The 17,804-nt window shown below is 52.2% G+C and overlaps 1 protein-coding gene across 1 annotated transcript; it reads right to left on the reverse strand.

Moving 5' to 3' along the window:
* Nucleotides 1–6,897: 6,897 nt before the first annotated feature.
* On the reverse strand, nt 6,898–17,319 carry LOC105472030 (5'-nucleotidase domain containing 4). Its single transcript, XM_071076113.1, is given in 17 exon segments — nt 6,898–6,972; nt 7,606–7,797; nt 10,648–10,708; nt 11,097–11,148; nt 11,787–11,957; nt 12,098–12,164; nt 12,449–12,556; nt 13,204–13,236; nt 13,524–13,610; nt 13,861–13,914; nt 14,194–14,287; nt 14,637–14,694; nt 14,818–14,909; nt 15,135–15,230; nt 15,308–15,430; nt 15,527–15,595; nt 16,260–17,319. Coding segments are annotated over 17 exon segments (1,506 nt in total). The 5' UTR covers nt 16,334–17,319.
* Between the last annotated feature and the right edge of the window lie 485 nt (nt 17,320–17,804).

Below are 17,804 nucleotides of genomic sequence, written 5' to 3' on the forward strand. Positions count from 1 at the left end.
AATACCAGCAGACTTTCAATAAGAGATAGACTCTTACAACTCAATTGTAGAAAAACAAATAATTAAAAATGGGCAAAGGACCTGAACAGACATTTCTCCAAAGAAGACATAAAAAGTGGCCAATAGGTATAGATATGAAAAGGAGTTCAGCATCATTAATTTTAAGAATAATGTAAATTAAAACCACTGTGAGCTATCACCTCACATCTGTAAGAATGACTATTAACAAGACATGAGATAAATGTTGATGAGATTGTGGAGAAAAGAGAACCTAGTACACTTGGTGGGCATGTAGATTGGTGCAGCCGTTACGGAAAACAGTATAGAGGCTCCTAAAGAAATTAAAAATAGAACTGTTACCTGACCCTCTTCCAGTAGGTATGTACCCAAACAAGGTGAAATCAGCGGCTGGGTGAGGTGACTCATGCCTGTAATCCCAGCGCTTTGGGGTGGGTGAATCACCTGAGATCAGGAGACCGAGACCAACTTGACCAACATGGTGAAGCCCTGTCTCTACTAAAAATACAAAAATTAGCCGGGCATGGTGACGGGCACCTGTAATCTCAGCTACTCAGGAGGCTGAGGCAGGAGAATCACTTGAACTCGGGAGGTGGAGGTTGCAGTGAGCCAAAATCACATCACTACAGCCTGTGTTACAGAGCAAGACTCCGTCTCAAAAAAAAAAAGATTAAATCATCACTTCATAAAGATATCTGCACTCCCATGTTTGTGGCAGTGTTATTCTCGATAGCCAAGATGTGGAAACAACCTAAATGCCCATCAATGGACAAAGAAAAGAAAATATGGCATATGCATGCCATGGAATAGTATTCATCCTTGGAAAAGAGGGAGTTCTTGCCGTTTGCCACAACATAGATGGACCTGGAGAACATGCTAAGTGAAATAAGCCAGACACAAGGAGAAATACTGCATGATCTCATATGTGGAATATTTAATTTTTTTTAAAAAAGGAGCTCAAGTACACAAACAGTGCTTACCATAGATTGGAGAAGAGGAAATGGGGAGATGTAGGCCAAGGATACAAAATAGCAGATAAGACGAACAAGCCTAGAGATAGGGCTAAAGTTAATACAATTGTATTAGGATTTTTGTTAAGTAAGTAGATTTTAGCTGCTCTTATCACATGAAAAACTGTGAGATGATAATGTTAATCTGCTTCACTATAGCAACCATTTTACTATCTATGTGTATCCCATAACATCATGTTGTAAATCTTAAATATACCTAATAAAATAAAATTGTCACCAAAATGCAGGAATTAGAGTTCACTTTACCTGTGAAGCCAAATAATGCTCAGAGGCTGCTTAGAGATCACAGAGTCTGAACATGGACTTAGAGAAATCAAATATTGAAAATCACCAGGCTTAGAGAGTCTGAAGCGAGTCCTGTGTTAGGAATATTCTTGCCTCACATCTCAAACACTGTCCTGAGTCCGTCGACCAGGTCCTCATGATTGATCCTGCACTGCCATCCATTGCTTGTGCACTTACTTTTTTTCTGGCTTCTAGAATGGTCCATCTTTGCCACCTAAATCCCTCCCCTGACCCCAGGCCTAGGAGTCAGTTGTCTCTTTAAGGTGGTTTTATGTCTCCTCAAAACCATTGTCTTTACATTAAAGATTAGTTCTGAAAAGAGCAGTTTTATTTTCTTTATTGCTAGTTCCTTGCAGGATGTCTCACAGTATTACCCTGGGTCCCAATAATAACAGTGTAGGTTGAACTGTTGGTGTCTAATAATGTATAAGTTTCAAAATGGCAAGTTGGAGGTTTTGAACAGCCTCGTCGGACTATAGAGTCTTCCAGACACAAAAGGATGTGGAAATGATTGTGGATGGTACAGCAGCTACAGAAAACTGCACCCTAATTCTGGGGCTCTTTGTAGATACTCAGTAACCCTCTTGTTTAGTAAATAGCTGCTCCTAGACATAGGGAGCAAGAAGGAGGGAGAGTGGAAAGGAAAGAAGGTGGGCCCGTAATGATTTGGGAAGGAGATTGATAGGGAATTGTAGTGGAAATACGGGCCTTTGCAGAAATCAGCCTAACGTTGTTCAGGGATGGCTTTTTAGAGGAGGTGAGTGTAAAGCAAGTTTTAAAGAAAGAAAGGTGGGGGGATTATATATGGTATCTCTGTGCACAATGAATGACCATGAACCAGAAGACAGAGGAGAAGCACAATGGTTCACATTTATTAGTGCTCACTATGCCAGGCACTCGACTGAGTCTTTTACCTACTGTAAAATACTGTTCCTGAGGCTGGGCATGGTACCTCATGCCTGTAATCCCAGCACTTTGAGAAGTCGAGGCGGGTGAATCATCTGACATCAGGAGTTTGAGACCAGCCTGGCCAACCCATCTACTAAAAATACAGGCGTTAGCCAAGTGTGGTGGTCGTGCCTGTAATCCCAGCTATTCAGGAGGCTGAGGCAGAACTGCTTGAACCTGGGAGACGGAGATTGCAGTGAGCCAAGATCGTGCCACTGCATCCCAGCCTGGACGACAGAGCAAGACTCAGTCTCAAAAAAAAAAAAAAAAAGTTCTTGCCTGCTGGCATGTACTCCCTCTTCTAATAAAAGCACCCCAAACTGGGTGCGGTGGCTCACACCCAGCACTTTGGGAGACCGAGGTGAGCAGATCACTTGAGGCCAAGAGTTCAAGACCAGCCTGGCCAATGTAGTGAAACCCTGTCTTTACTAAAAATACAAAAATTAGCCAGGTGTGGTAGAGTGCGCCTGTAGTCCCAGCTATTTGGGAGGCTGAGGCAGCAGAATCACTTGAACCCGGGAAACAAAGGGTGCAGTGAGCCAAGATCACACCACTGCATTCCAGCCTAGGCGACAGAACAAGACTCTGTCTCATAAAAAAATGCACCCCAATTTCCCTACTACCACCTCTTTCCTGCTGACAATCTACGTGGTTTAAGAAGAATGGGCTCAACCCCAGTATAAGCGTGTGACCCAGGCCTGGCACAGCCAAACTTGGCATTTCCCTGGCCAGTGGCATTGATTGGAGGATGGGGTAGTGTCTCACAACCAGTGAGGCATCAGTTCCCAGACTTTCATTAGATACTTCCTGGTAGAGTAGCTGAAAAGATAGAAACCTGGAGTTTGGGGACAGCCATCTTACAACCTCGTGGACAAAACCTGCCAGAGAATAGTACCAACACGGAATAAACTTGAGAGTTGGAGAGAGCAAGCTATGTCCAATGCCTGATTTGACTCCCTGGTTAATGCTATGCCTGGAGCTGGGCTAACCCTGGACTTTTTAGTTATATGAGCCAATAAATTCTCTCTTTTCTCAAACTAATTTCATTAGGTTTCCTTCAGTTGCTAAAGAAAAAATCCTGACTAATGTACACACACACACACACACACACACACACTCTCTCTCTCTCTCTCTCTCTCTCTCTCTCTCTCTCTCTCTCTCTCTCTCTCATAATAGCATAGAAAACCCTTATTTAGTGCTTACTCTGGCCAAGCTCCGTATCCGTTATCTCACTATATCCTTACAATAGCTTTATGACATGGTTATGGAAACAGAGTAGTTAATAAATGTCAGTCCTGCAATTTCAAAATCAGGGCTGTCTGGCTTCAGGTCCGGAACTTTTAACTCCTATCTCATTTAAAGTAAGGAAATGAGGAGTAGGGTGATGATAAGGAAACAACACATCTGAGCAAGATAAATGATTGAACTGTTCCCAGTTTACCAAGCAGGAATCACTGTGACAGCCAAAGTACTGTCATTTATTCTACAAATAAATGATCACATTTTTACCACTAGTTCACTACCCCAGAGATGCTGCTTCTGTTCTCTTCATTTCCTGACTGCTCAAGACGATGCCAGAATGAGATGTCAATTCAGCTGCTGTCACTAGTCCCAAATGGAAATGCGTCTCTCTCACATCAGCCATCCAAGTGACAGCCCAATGCTAATCTAATGCCAAGTCCAGACTATGTCTGTCTTGTGACTCCACCATCCCTCGGAGGCAGCCTCGTCCATGTGGCCAAAGAAGGCTCCCAACCAACTTCGCTCTCCAGCCAGCTGGAAGGGGGAAGAGAGGAAGGGGAAGGAAGGCACACCCCTCCTAAGGTCACAGATTGGAAGTTGGACCATTACTTCTGTCCAGAATTTAGGGGCCAGAACTTGGTCACATGTCCCCACCCATCTAAAGAAGCAGGGAAATGTGTATCAGATGGCCACATGCCCAGCTAAAAATTCTTCCAGAAATGGGAGATGACTGTCAGTGTCTGCACACAGTCTTGGAAGCAATGGTGTGCTTCTGTCTCTAAGGTATAGATAAAACAGGAGTGCGGAGGTGACATCAGGTTTAAAAAAAAAAAAAAAAACTCCCCAAATAGAAGGAGCTGTCCTACCTCCTACCGAGACACATTCCTGAGAGTTTAGAAGCAGCGTTCTAATCCAAAGCCCTATGTCCTTTCTCCACTTTCTCTTGTCTCATATTATTTGCCTCGCCCCTTTCCCTGCAGTTCTACAAGAGTAATAAACTGGGTGACATGCGTCATTCAATAAAATACTGTAGATGCCAGAGACACAACGGTGAGCCAAAAGGACATTACCTTTTGAAGCTGAGAGTCCAGTGGGGACACATGTTAATCTAAGAACCACAAATGCAAGTCTCCAAGGCCTGAGAAATAGAGGCCTATGAGCGAGGGACTAAAGAGAAACTGGTCTAGTCAGGGAGGTTAGCTGAGGGGAGAGCAGATGTAACAGGGAGAAGAAGCAGGGAATGGGCCAGGCATAGGAAAAGCACAGGAAAGGCCCTTTGGCCACCTCTCTCCTGCCCCTGCCCCTCCCTCTCTCCTCTCCCTCGCTAGGATCCCCTAAGGCATTTCTGCCAGATTGTTTATCCCTCAGTCCTTTTCTGTTTCCTCTCTACCCTGGGTAGGAATTCGAAGATTTGATTTTTGTAGTATTAGCTACTACACTGTATTTCAGGACCTTTCTGGAAAAGTATGGGCTCTAGGGTCTGAGCAGTTTTTCTGATAAATACTGTCCTTTAGCCCTTGAGTAAGAATCAAGTGTTTAAAGACACAGGTCAGTGAGACGCGGTATCTACCTGGAGAACCTGCCCCTCCAGGCTCTGGGACCTGAAAGTCAATCCAGGGAAAGGAAGAAAAGGCCTTAGCAGTGTCAAACCTGGAAGCTTCTGAAATGCAAAGAAGATGTTTAAAAAAAAAAAAAAAAGATGCCAGACTTGGTGGCTCACGCCTGTGATCCCTACACACTGAGAGGCCAAGGCAGGCGAATCACTTCAGGTCAGGAGTTTGAGACCAGCCTGGCCAACATGGTGAAACCCCGTCTCTACTAAAAATACAAAAATTAGCCAGGTGTGGTGGAGTGTGCCTGTAATCCCAACTACTCAGAGGCTGAGGCAGAAGAATTGCTTGAACCCAGGAGGTGGAGCTGAGATCGTGCCACTGCACTCCAGCCTGGGCGACAGAATGAGACACTGTCTCAAAAAAAAGTAAACTCTCCGATTCCATGGCCCGTTGTCCCTTATTTATCCTCAGGCATCCAAGTGTTGCCATTGTTTATCCACAGAAAATGAAGCTAATGAAATGTATCCTCAGACCTGTTCCTTCAAGGGTTCGCTTTGTCATTTCAAACATACAGATTCAACCTAGGTCTCCCTAGAATGCCAGATGATACCACTAACAGACAAAAAGTGAACTGTAGGAGTAAATTGAAATCAGTGACATCAGAACAATGATGCTTCAGCACTTTAATACCACAGAGAAGCTTCTAACACACTCGAGAGTGAAGTTTTAAAATCGTGAGTATGACTTTTTATGTGTTTCAATGCGTATATACAAACTCAAAGACATTTGGGCACTCTCATTTAACATCTTTCGTAGTGACCCAGATGAAAAAGCAGTTAGTCAGGCAATACAGATCCAATCAGGTTTTATTGTTCTTACTAGTAACAGAATCAGAAGTGCACAGAAATACCTATTTTTTAAAAGAAATATTTAGAAATAAAATTGGATATGAGACATCATGCGTTCAAGAGAAGTAGGTAAAATAATTTCACTTGTGCACACATTTCCAAACATCTCAAAGACTGCCAGGAATGCCTTGTAGGTTAAGAGCAATACTCCCTCCTCCCTAGAAGAAGTGTTTGCAGGCTCCAAATCTGCTACATTTAGGAGATTTCAATACAGTTGCTTTTTCCTTCTTCTATACTTCTGTTGTCTGAAAAATATCTCAAGTAGAAGATGACCCGTGATGCTGGCCCATGTCTGGGACCCCGTCAGCCTCGATGCAACTCTCCTGGTCCTCATTTCTCTCTTTGCCCTCACCCTTATAAGAAACACAGAAAGTGACTATGGATATTTTCTTCCCAAGCTCACACAGTGACTCCCAACCAGGGGTAGATAATGTGTCAAAATGCCATAGGCTGGATCCTGATGGGGTGAGGATATAGAGGGATCAAACCACAGGCTTCCCCAGCAAGCCACTGTTGCTGACAGGAGTGTGTCCATCTCTCTGCTGGGCTAGGATAGAAAAATAGTTGCCAACCACTGATTAAAGCCTATGAACACACATGAGTTTTGAGCTTCTCCTACGCAGGAACGAAGTAACTTACACTTCGTTTTCTAAACTGCTCAGCACACGGGAGGTGCTCAGTAAACACTGGTTGAAAGAATGAATGCTGTGCCTGGTACAACACAGCCAAATGGGACCTATAGGATGCACATCTTTTAATGTGAGCCCCCAGAAAGCCAAGGGAGGAACAGGAGCCTTTTTGCAGGGTTTTAGGGGTACAGAACCCAACGAGGAACCCAGGCATCCACTCCTGTCTCAGCTCAGAGGCGGGTCAGACCCCATAAAGTGTCAAAGGGATCTGAAGCTAGAGCTGCTAGTCGTTGATGTTAACAAAGCGTGTCTGGGGAGGAAGCCTCGGTGTGGCAGAGGGCGTGTCCTGCAACCTTCCCTGGAGGGAATGATATGTATGGATTGGCCGACAGCAGTCTGTAGGGTAGGGGTGCAGGGTCCAACAGTGCACAAAGCACTGCTGAGCAGAACCTGTCGCCCTTTTGGATCCAACGCCGCTTTTTTTTTTTGAGACAGTCTTGTCCTGTTGCCCAGGCTGGAGTGCAGTGGTGCAATCTCAGCTCACCCGCAACCTCCGCCTCCTGGGTTCAAGTGATTCTCCTGCCTCAGCCTCCCAGGTATCTGGGACTACAGACTCCCACCACCATGCCCAGCTAATTTTTGTATTTTTAGTAGAGACAGATTTTTACCATGTTGGCCAGGCTGGTCTCGACCTTCTGCCCCTCAGGCGATCCGCCTGCCTCAGCCTCCCAAAGTGCTGGGATTACAGGCGTGAAACACCACACCTGGCCCCAATATCCCAGTTTAAAAACAAATATTTAACTTCTACTTTTCCATCCTGAATTGAAATTCGTCGATACAATTATCATCTCTATAATAATTTAAAATATCAATATAATACCCTAACTATAACAAAGGAGAAATAAAAAGAAAAGCATTTTACAATAAAATAATATGTATTTTTACATAAATAATCAGGAATGACTATGCTTGCAGACGAAAACAAGCCCACAAGCCCCCCCCCCCAACCAATTGCCTCATGCGCCCTGAGGTTGATACAACCCCACTGGGAACCACTGCTCCAAGCCCTCTGTGGCCACAGAGCTCCTCGGCCACAGCCACTCACCCTCTGGCTGCAGGAGAGGAGGCGGGAGGCACGGTCCAGACTGGCCCGTTCTTGCTCCACAACTGACTTATGTGGCATCTGTAGGGATCAATGCAGGTGGAGGTGGAGCACTCCGTCCCAGGTACGGCCTTCCAGGATTCCTCAGCTATGCACAGGCTCCCCTGCTCACAGCGGCCAGCTTCCCGCCCAACAACGTTGCTGCGGAGGAAGGCGCCTCGGAAGGTCAGCAGGGGCATGAAGGTTCTGGTAGCCAGACTTCACTTCCTCAAAAATCCCAGGCCAAGGCCAGGTGCGGTGGCTCATGCATGTAATCCCAGCACTTTGGGAGGCCGAGGCAGGTGGATTGCTTGAGCCCAGGGGTTCAAGACCAGCCTGGGCAACATGGTGAAACCCTGTCTCTATAAAAACGTAAAAATTAGCCGGGCATGGTGGTGCACGCCTGTAATCCCAGCGACTTGGGAGGCTGAGGCACAATAATTGCTTGAACCCAGGAGGTGGAAGTTGCACTGAGCAGAGATTGTACAACTGCACTCCAGCCTGGGCAACAGAGCGAGACTCGGTCTCAAAAAAAAAAAAAAAAAAAATTCCCAAGCCAGGAAGATTGACAAGGTCAAATTTCTTTAAATGTTTTGCCTTGTCACTTTTGGGGAGGGGGAGCCAGTGTGTTCTTCACCTGTCTGGTCTCTACTTTAACAATAATATCTACCAGCACAGATGGCTGTGCCTGGACCCCCAGCTTTGCCCACAGGAGCTCTCCGGTCCAGCCCATCTAAGAGCCCAGAGATGAGATGAGGCCGCCCGGTGAAAACCAGTTCCCCCAAGCGTGTGGCAGCACAGTGCAGGGGACAGAGTGTGACCCTTGGAGCTTGACAGGCTCACATCCCAGCTGTGTGGTCCACTAGCTTTGTGACAGCAAGTCACTTAGGTTCTCTGTGCTTCCTCGTCAATGATAAAATGAGGAAGATAAAACCTACTTTGCTGAGTTATATTGAGTATTAAGCGGAATCGATGAAAAGCACCCAGCCCAGTGCAGGAAGCACAGCAGACACTCAATAAATGGTTTTTCCCCTCTCAAACATCTGGAGGGCAGCCAAGGGCAGCAGGGAAAGCAGGCGGCAGGGAGCCTCAAAGGTCTAGCTTCAAGTCCAGATCCTAAACTGCAGGCTGTACATCTTATCAAATGGAAATGATGATACCAACTTGGGAGGACTGACACGTGCAGGTTCCAGGGAAGCCCTGCGCTGGCCAGTCTCATGACTCCTGCTAACCCTTGCCCAGTGCCATCATAGCCATCTCTGCCACCCTGTTCTTAACCCGGAAGCATCCTCCGGTCTCCCAGAGGAAAACCAGCCAGAGTGTTTACTGTAACATCGGCTGCCTCCTCCACCCCCTTGGAAGTCACTGTATGTTTACTGAGGATAGGAGTACTGCGCCTTCCTCCTTGCAACTGATATCCTTTCTACCAAGGAAATGATGAGATAGTGTGGTCTCAATCTAAAGCAGAAGTTAAGGTTGGGCACGAGGAAGAATATCCCTGCTGAGGCATCTTATCTGTATAAACCTAACTCTTCCCATGCATCTGTTAAGACAGGGACAGTTATCTGCAAGGCTGTGACCCCACTGAGTCTGAAGGTGGGAGATTGAGGCTGGTGACCTTGCAAGCTCTTAGCAAGGCTGGGGACCAGTGGGTCCTTCTAGGGCAGACGTTCAGGGACAGCCATGGAGATTCCACAGAGACCCACCAACTCCGGGGCCACCCGAAACAGTGAGCTGAGCAGGTAGTACAGGAAGTTGAGGCAGGTGGCAGTGTAGAGGTCAGCGTAGCGCATCAGCCGGCTGGAGAAGAGTGTCTGGCGGAAACCGCAGCGGAACAGGCTGCCCACGGTGCTGTAACCCCAGGTCCAGCTCCCGGGTGACCCTCTGGCCAGAGGGGCAACACACTGAATTGAAATCCCAGCCCACCTAAGCCTGCCCTCGCCTACTCCCTTTCTGGGCAACCCTGGCCTCTCTGGGCCTCTCACCGGGGGACATTGAGGCCTATGCCCCTCTGTAGGGAAGGAGCAGCATGTTGTAGACTTTTGGAGGTGGGGCTTTTGGAGGTGGGGCAGCTCCCCTCTTTGCCACAGGCCCCACTCCAGCTTTCCATCACAGTTACCTGCCTGGCCCTGGAGATGGACCACCCAGGACTAAACCCGCAGCTTAATTTACCTTCTGAGTCCAACAGAGGACTTGGCAATGGCGACACCCCCAGCCCCGCTCCTACTCTCCTGGCAGGCCCCACCCCGCCACCAGGCCCTGTTTCCTTGTCTGCTTTTAGAGCCTAGAGAATGGCCCCAACATTTACTCCCAGGATGACCCCTCTCTGAGCCTCAGTTTCCTCATCTGTAAAATAAAGGTGACAATCCCAGCTCCGTCCACCTCTTAAGGCTGTGGGGAAGATCAAACGACTGTGCTTTGTAAAAGGCTCTGCAAAGACCCTTTGTGATCGGCCCCAGCTGCGCTTAGGATGACTGAGTGACCTGATTCCCTCCATCTGGCCGGCCCATGGGCACCTCCAGCTTTTTGGTGGCCGGTCAGTAATGCCATGAGGGAACACTGTCTTTTCTTCTCTTTCCCCAGGACCCTGGGCTCACTGGCCCTAAATCACATTTCCTATCAGAACTGGCTAGTGGGTCAATAAGGGCCCAGCCAGCACGCAGGCATTTCCTAGGCAGGGTGATAGGCGAGGACTGCGGGACTGCCCTTTGGAATGTCGGCCAGCAGAGGGCGCTAGCTGACAAGGCAGGTGGAGCCCAGGTGCGGTTGAGGAGAATCCGGTAACTGGGCCTTTGGCACCAAGGACAAAACCAGCAGGCAAGCAGTCGGGAAGCGAACTCGGCTCCACTCCCCCTGGGCCTGTGCTTTCCTCCCTCACCACCCAGCTCTCACCTGGATCTCTCTCTTGGTAAAGTTGATGACTTGCAGCTCACAACTGCTCCCATCCATGTGCCTGGTACAAAAATAGCCAGGTGACCCAGGGGAGACACAGAGCCTCCGAGTGCCAGGACAGTCTCATTAGACCCCAGCAGGGATAGGGTGGGAGGACACCGTGCGGGCATCCAGTGGGGGTGCCGGGCTGGGGGTGTGCACACGAGCGAGGGCAAGTCCCTGAGTGCTGGACAGGTTCGGAAGAAGGGCCTAGAGGTCACAGAGTGTGGGCAGTCCCAAGGGGGTGAGAGGGGTCCCCACATCCAGTTTGCTAGGGAAGCTTAGCCTGAAACACATCTTGTTGTTCTGATAACCTTGGCCAGGACCTCGCTGCCAGGAAGGGATGTGAGCCACTGCCCCTCCATCCCTCTTCCTGTCCCATCCCACCCCCAGAAAGGCCAGGGTCTCACTGGTTTGGGTCTGCCAGGTGCGTGTCCAGCCTCTTCAGCTCCTCCGTCCTCTCTGAAAAGCCGCCAGGGGTCAGTGGGGGTGAGTGACGGCCCGTGTCACCCACTGGCCCTGCCTGCCTGTGTCTGCCGTGGTCCAGCCGAGGACTTGCACTCCCCCAGCTGTGTACATAACACCCCTGGCCCCTTACATCAGGTGAGACTCTGCCCAGACTGAAGCAGGGACAGCGTAGGCCCCGTAGGCCCCATGGGACAGGGGAGAGAGTCAGGCGACCTTCCTGAGGTCACATGGCAATGACTCAAACCTAAAGCCTCAGCTCTCAGGACAAACCCCAAATTGTGTGGGTTCACACGACTCCCTGCCCTGGAGGATGACTTCAAGTCATTCCTGGATGGAGGGTGTGTGCCTTCCACTCACTGAACCTCCTCGGGGTGGGTGGGGAGGGTGGGGTCAGGTGCAGGAGGAAGGTGCCACCTGCAGTTTTGCCCCTACTGGCTGTGTGACTTGGGGCAGGCCGCTTAGCCTCCCTGGGTCTCTGTTTCCTTGTCTGTTTCCTCCCCCAGAAACAACGGAGCGGCCAGGATTCCTGGTCACAACTGCTAACTTCCCACAGGCAAAAGGGGAAGGCAGTGCTGGGGCCTCTGCACAGGCGGCCAGTACCCCTCTGACTGTTCACAACACCAACAGCTCACCCTCTGCCCGGGCCCAGATGTCCAGCTCCCAGGACAGCTCAGGAACCACCAGGCAAGTCCGCCAGCCCTGCCGCTTCTTGGACTTCAGAATGTCCCCAAAAATGTGGTCCCCAATATACAGGATGCCCTTCCCCCGAACCCCAAGCAGCTCACACACCATGTCCGATGAGCCTGCCCCACCAAGGGAGGACAGGCACCCGTTTGCCCTTCCTGCCTTGGGGCAGGTGACTTGGGTCTGGTGAGGGGCCTGGGTTCTTAGCTGAGGGAGGGAGGGTTCCCAAGGAGTGATGGGGCATGGTGGGAGCTGGTACCTCCAGAGTAGAGAGCACAATGCTGGTGCGACCCTGTGTAGGTGCCCACGCGGAGCTTTCCTGAGTCCTGGAGGGGCAGAGGGGTGCCCTGGAGCCAGAAGAACCACATCTTTGGTCTCTAGCTAGGGAGGGTCTCAGGGAGCTAGGAGTGGCAGAGGTAATCATGGGGGTGTGGGAGGAAGGAGGCAGCAGAGGGTGCTGAAGGAGGCCTCAGGTTCCCTGCCTCCAGGGACAGACAGGCCAGCAAAGCTGCCAGCCGCAAAGGCAGGTCAAGTCTACGGGGCAGGCAGGCTGCCCTCTCTAACCATGGTCCATGGGTGCAGGTCGACTGACCTCTGCACCTGCCATTACCGTGTTGACCTGCCTCAGAACCACCCCCTCTGCAAAGAGGCGGGGCTTCTGCGTGTCCACCACTATCGGGTCGAAGTAGGACCTCCAGGGCCTGACCGAGGCCTCAGCCTGTTGGGGGTGCACACGAGCCGCACACGCACAGCCTGGTAAATCTGACCTTGCCACAGCCGGTCACCCACCACAGGCTGCCCTCTCCCCACCAACCTCCCAGCTGGATGAGACCTCTCCAGCCCCTGGGAACCAGGTCTCGCTGCCCAGCGTCCCCAGCCAAGCTGGGCAGTAGAAAGTGCTCAAAAGGAACTTGTGGAGGTGGGTGTCGAACATCATGTGCACCCTCAGGCCAGCCTCCAGATCTCCTCACAGCACAGACCCAGGGACAGGTGGCACCAGCATGGCTACCAAGTTAGGGCCCTGCTGCCTGCCCAGTGACACCTGGTCATTCCCAGTGACCAGGCCCTGTCACATTCCCAGCACCCCTCCCTTTGACCTGCCATGCCCTCATCTCACCCCCTTTCCGCCGCCCCTCCCCACAGAGCTCACTGCCTCCTATCCCCCGCAAAGGCTCCTCCCATGGCCTGGCTGAGGTCACCAGCCTCCTACCCACTGGGGAGCTTCCACTCATGAGAAATGACCACTCACACACTCAGGTCTTCCTCAAAGGGAGGCTGGACGTGGGAGAGACCCACATCTCTCCCTGGCGCCCTGGCCCTTTACACAGCCCACCCCAGCCATGCGCGCAACACTCCAGTACTCACCTCACTGATGCTGAACAGGTAGGTCATGATGGCCTGGCAAGGACAAGGCAGGGTCAGGGCACCAAACTTGGGCCACCGCCTGCCTCTGCCCTCACCCACCATCCCCCTGGCACACTGGTGGCCACAGGAGCAAGATGGTGAGAAAGTTGCTCATTCCCCTGAGGCCTTGAAAGGCCAAGAAATGGAGCCCAGGAGACCAGCCCAGTGGTGGGGGTAGGAGGGTCTTTGCTCCCCGCCCCACCCCTCCCTGTTGCTTGCAATGCCTCCGTGTCTCCTGGGGCCAGGAAGGAGGCAGAGGGCCCACCCCTCCATACACATACTCAATCGGTGTAGTTGTAGCTGCTGTTGGTGGCCAGAAACACTTTCCCAACCTCCTTCATCTTCCCCAGCAGGATGGGGAGGCGTGGCTGGAGCAGAGATAGAGGGACTTGCAGGGGTGGGACTCCCAGAGCCACCCTGGGATCCCCTCCTCAGGTCTCAGCCTTCTGGGAGCCCACCCCAACCCAGGCAGGTAGGCACCAGGCCCCATAAAACGACCCCCAGCACCTGGGGAGCAGAGCTCAGCCTAAACCTCAAAGAAAGCCAGGGAAGGGTTGCGGGGGGCAGCCCTGCTGCTTCAGGGGTGATGGCCATGGCCCTGGGTCTGTGGCCACTCACATCCTTCTCCACATATTTCTCCAAGTCCTCCAGGGTCTTCTCCTTGAGACAGCCCTGCAGGAGGGAGCAAAGGGCCGTGTGTGTGTGTGTGTGTGTGTGTGTGTGTGTGTGTGTGTGTGTGTGTTTGTGTGTGTGTGTGTGTGTGTTTGTGTACCCACCCACATGTCTGTGTCCAAGATGAGGAGAGTGGGTGGCTCTGGGAAGCCCAGACCAGACCTCAGTCCTCAGTGGGAAGTGGATGGAAAATCTACGGGGACTGGAGGCCCGAAGGCTGCCCAGGAGAATCAAGAGCAGACAGGTCAGGGGTCCGGGGGTCCTGGACCACTCACTCACCGACTGGTGGACATTATTTATGGCATCAGTCACATCCTGGAAGGGGCTTCGGAAGGACATGAAGAGGTTCCCATGCTGATAACCGGTGTCACAGCTGGGGCAGGCCAAGAGGGGACAGGGGACGTCAATAAGGGGACCTGACGTGACCTCCAACCCTGAGTCCCACACCAGAGTGACCCCACCAGCCACACTGAGGCCTTCACTGGGCTTATGTCCCAGCCATCCTGGGAGGGGCATCACCCAGGGCTAAGGGTCACCCCTTGGGGGCAGCACCGGTGACAGGGTTGGGGGCCACCTTGCAGTAAAGGCCTTCCCACTGAGCCTTCTGGAGCCCTTCCAGTCCCTCAGGGAACCCTTGGGGGGCCCCCACTTTGGGATTTGGTCCCTGAGCAGTGACTGTGTCCTACTGGTCGCCCCAGGGCTGGACAGGGCATGAGACGCACTTGGTGTAACGGGAGCAGCCGGAGGAGAAGCCCACCAGGCAGGCACACAGGTAGGTTTCTGGGGCAGACAGGCCGGTCGGTTGTCAGGCCAGGGAGCCAGGCAGTTCCCCACCAGGCCAGACCTGGAACCCTCAGCTCCGGACCTCGGGACCACCTCCCGTGCCCCCAACCCTCCACCCACCAGGCAGGTTGAAGAGTGCGTTGAGGATGTGGAAGCACTGCAGGTCATCCCTCTGAATGAACTTGTTGGGGTAGAAGCTCCAGATCTCTGCCCTGAGAAGGAGGTAGGCTGGGGGCAGCCAGTGCCCCCTCCCCAGTGCCTCCTGGAGGCCTGTCCAGGCTCTGGCCATCCCTTCCAATCCCCACCCATCCCTTCTGTGCTGAGCCTCCCCCGTGGGCCTGTGTCCTTCCTCCCTCCCTCCCTGCCTCTGTCCTCCCCCACAGTGGGCAGTCCTCCCCTCCTGGCCCGCCACTCTCCCGGCACCCTTTGTCCCTTACTCTGAGAGAAAGGTGAAGCCATGGGCACCCAGCAGCATGTTCCCGTGGGCATCCACCTTCAGCAGGTTCCCATAGAGAGCACTGAACAACAGCCCCCTGGGGACGGGGGTCGGGGGGACTGTGGGTGGGAGTACCAAGGCCGGGTGGCCTCCCGCCTGTCCTGAGTCACACACCTGGTGGGGAAGGTGGGGTTGTAGGTGTAGCGCAGGATCTCATGTGGGTATCCGATGCACGCTAGGAGCTCCAGCAGCAGCTGGAAGGCCAGGGCCTCGTAGGCTGGGGACTTGTAGGCTGCAGAGGCCCAGACAGAGTCAGGGGGTTGGTGCCTGGCCGCCCAACCCCTGCTCCCTCCACTCCCAATACGCTCTGTTCCAGCCCTCTCTACCAGCCAGAGTGTATGGTCCATGTCGAAGCCAAAGCAACGAATCTTCCCCAGTGCCAGGCTGCGGTTGACAAAAATCCTGGGGAGAGACAGGAGGATGTTGGCATCAGCCCCCCAGCCCCTCAGAATCCAAGACTCAAGGACGGAGTGGGCGGAAACCCAGCAGAGGAGGGCAGAGCATTCCCTGCAGCCGCAGAAAGGATGGAGGAAGTGGGTCAGGCCAAGCCGGGGCCCTGCCTGGACCCATGTGTGTCTGAAGGCAAGTGCGAGTGTGCGTGTAAGCGTGTGTGAGCATGTGTGCAAGCGTGCATCTGAGTGCGTGCGGGTAATCAGCAGTTTGCTGTCCCGCCGTGCAGGCGTGTTACAGGCATCCGACCCTGTAAGAAAGTATGTGCAGTTGTTGGTGTGAGGGTTGTCACCTTCTGAAATGGGACTCCCCTGTCCAACTTCAGAGATGATGTGTTTGTCACAATTGGATAGCACGTGTCACTGTGTCCGCGGTGAAGGGGAGAGATCTTTGCGGAGGGAAGGCAGTGAAGGGGACCTCCTGCCGGAGTGTGTGTGGTCAGTTCCCGGATGGGCTGCTGCAGCTATGGAAGCATGTCCCTTGTGAGTGCAAGTGCTCGTCTGCATTTTGGGAGTCCCCATCGCTGTGTATTTAAAGGAGTCCCTGTGTGCTGCTGTGGCGTGTGGGGCGTTTATGGGCCGACACCCCCGGCCCCCACCCCAGGTGCCCATCTCACCGCTGGTGCCAGTTCTGCTTCGGGCCTTGAGGGGAGTCCAGTCCCTCAGGCTCTCCCCGGTCCACACTGGCCATTGTCACCCAGAGTCAGGAGGAGACAAGGATCCCTTCCTCAGCCTCCTGCACACTATCAGTGGGGCCCAGCCACTCTCCCTCAGCAGTTTCAGGCACTGCTGACCCAGGTGGCCCCACCTTGTGCTCCCATCTCCCCCCAACCCCTTTGAGGGAGGAGTCAGTCAGGACAGGCTCTGGTATCTCATCCTTTTCTCTAGAGCAAATCAGCAAGGATCTGGGAAAAGCAACTCATGTCCACTGTGCCCTCCCCATTCCTAGGGCTTATGTATCCATGGACCTCAACCGCCTAGAGAGTAGCAGAGAACCCAGAATGAGGCAAACGTCGGGATACAAAGGCAGGAGGCTCTGTACCGTACTGATGATAAAAGAAAGAACTCAGTACTCTCGCTTTATGCACAATTCTAACACATTTGGTTATCAAATTTCCCAGCTCAAGGCCATTTAGGCAAGACATTGCTAGAAGCATGCCAAGGGCTATAAGAATTGCGAAAATAACTGGGATCTCAGAATGGGGGGTGAGGGAAAGTACAAAAGGAAGTGTCAAAAAGCAGAGCCACTGGGGCCATTTAGTGTAGAGCTCTAAATACTCCCTGAGGGCCTGTGCCACTGGCTCCACAAGGAAGCACGTGACTTCCGTTTGGAGCTAGTGACCTGGATCATCCAGAAAGACTTAACTGAAGTGACAGGCCATCTTTTAAAAGAAAGACAAGCCAGGGCACGGTAGCTCACGCCTGTAATCCCAGCACTTTGGGAGGCCAAGGCGGGTGGATACGTGATTAGGAGATCAAGACCAGCCTGGCCAAGATGGTGAAATCCCATCTCTACTAAAAATACGAAAAAAAAAAAAAAATTTAGCCAGGTGCGGTGGCAGACGCCTATAATCCCAGTCTCTCAGGAGGCTGAGGCAGGAGAATTGCTTGAACCCGGGGGTCGGAGGTTGCAGTGAGCCAAGATTGCTGCACTCCAGCCTGGGCAACAAAGTGAGATCCCATCAAAAAAAAAGAGGAGGGGGGAGAAAGGAAAGGAAAGGAAAGGAGAGGAGAGGAGAGGAGAGGAGAGGAGAGGAGAGGAGAGGAGAGGAGAGGAGAGGAGAGGAGAGGAGAGGAGAGGAGAGGAGAGGCGAGGCGAGGCGAGGCGAGGCAAGGCAGAAGAGAGAGAGAAAGAAAAGAAAAGAGAAAAGGAAGGAAGGAAGGAAGGAAGGAAGGAAGGAAGGAAGGAAGGAGGGAGGGAGGGAGGGAGGGAGGGAGGGAGGGAGGGAGGGAAGGAAGGAAGGAAGGAAGGAAGGAAGGAAGGAAGGAAGGAAGGAAGGAAGGAAGGAAGAAAAGGTCCGGGCACAGTGGCTCACACCTGTAATCCCAGCACTTTGGGAGGCCAAGGCAGGCGGATTACTAGGTCAGGAGTTTGAGACCAGCCTGGCCAGCACAGTGAAACCCCATCTCTACTAAAAATACAAAGATTAGCCAGCCACGGT

The sequence above is a fragment of the Macaca nemestrina genome, chromosome 13 (genome assembly GCF_043159975.1).
Source record: "Macaca nemestrina isolate mMacNem1 chromosome 13, mMacNem.hap1, whole genome shotgun sequence".
Lineage (NCBI taxonomy): Eukaryota > Metazoa > Chordata > Mammalia > Primates > Cercopithecidae > Macaca > Macaca nemestrina.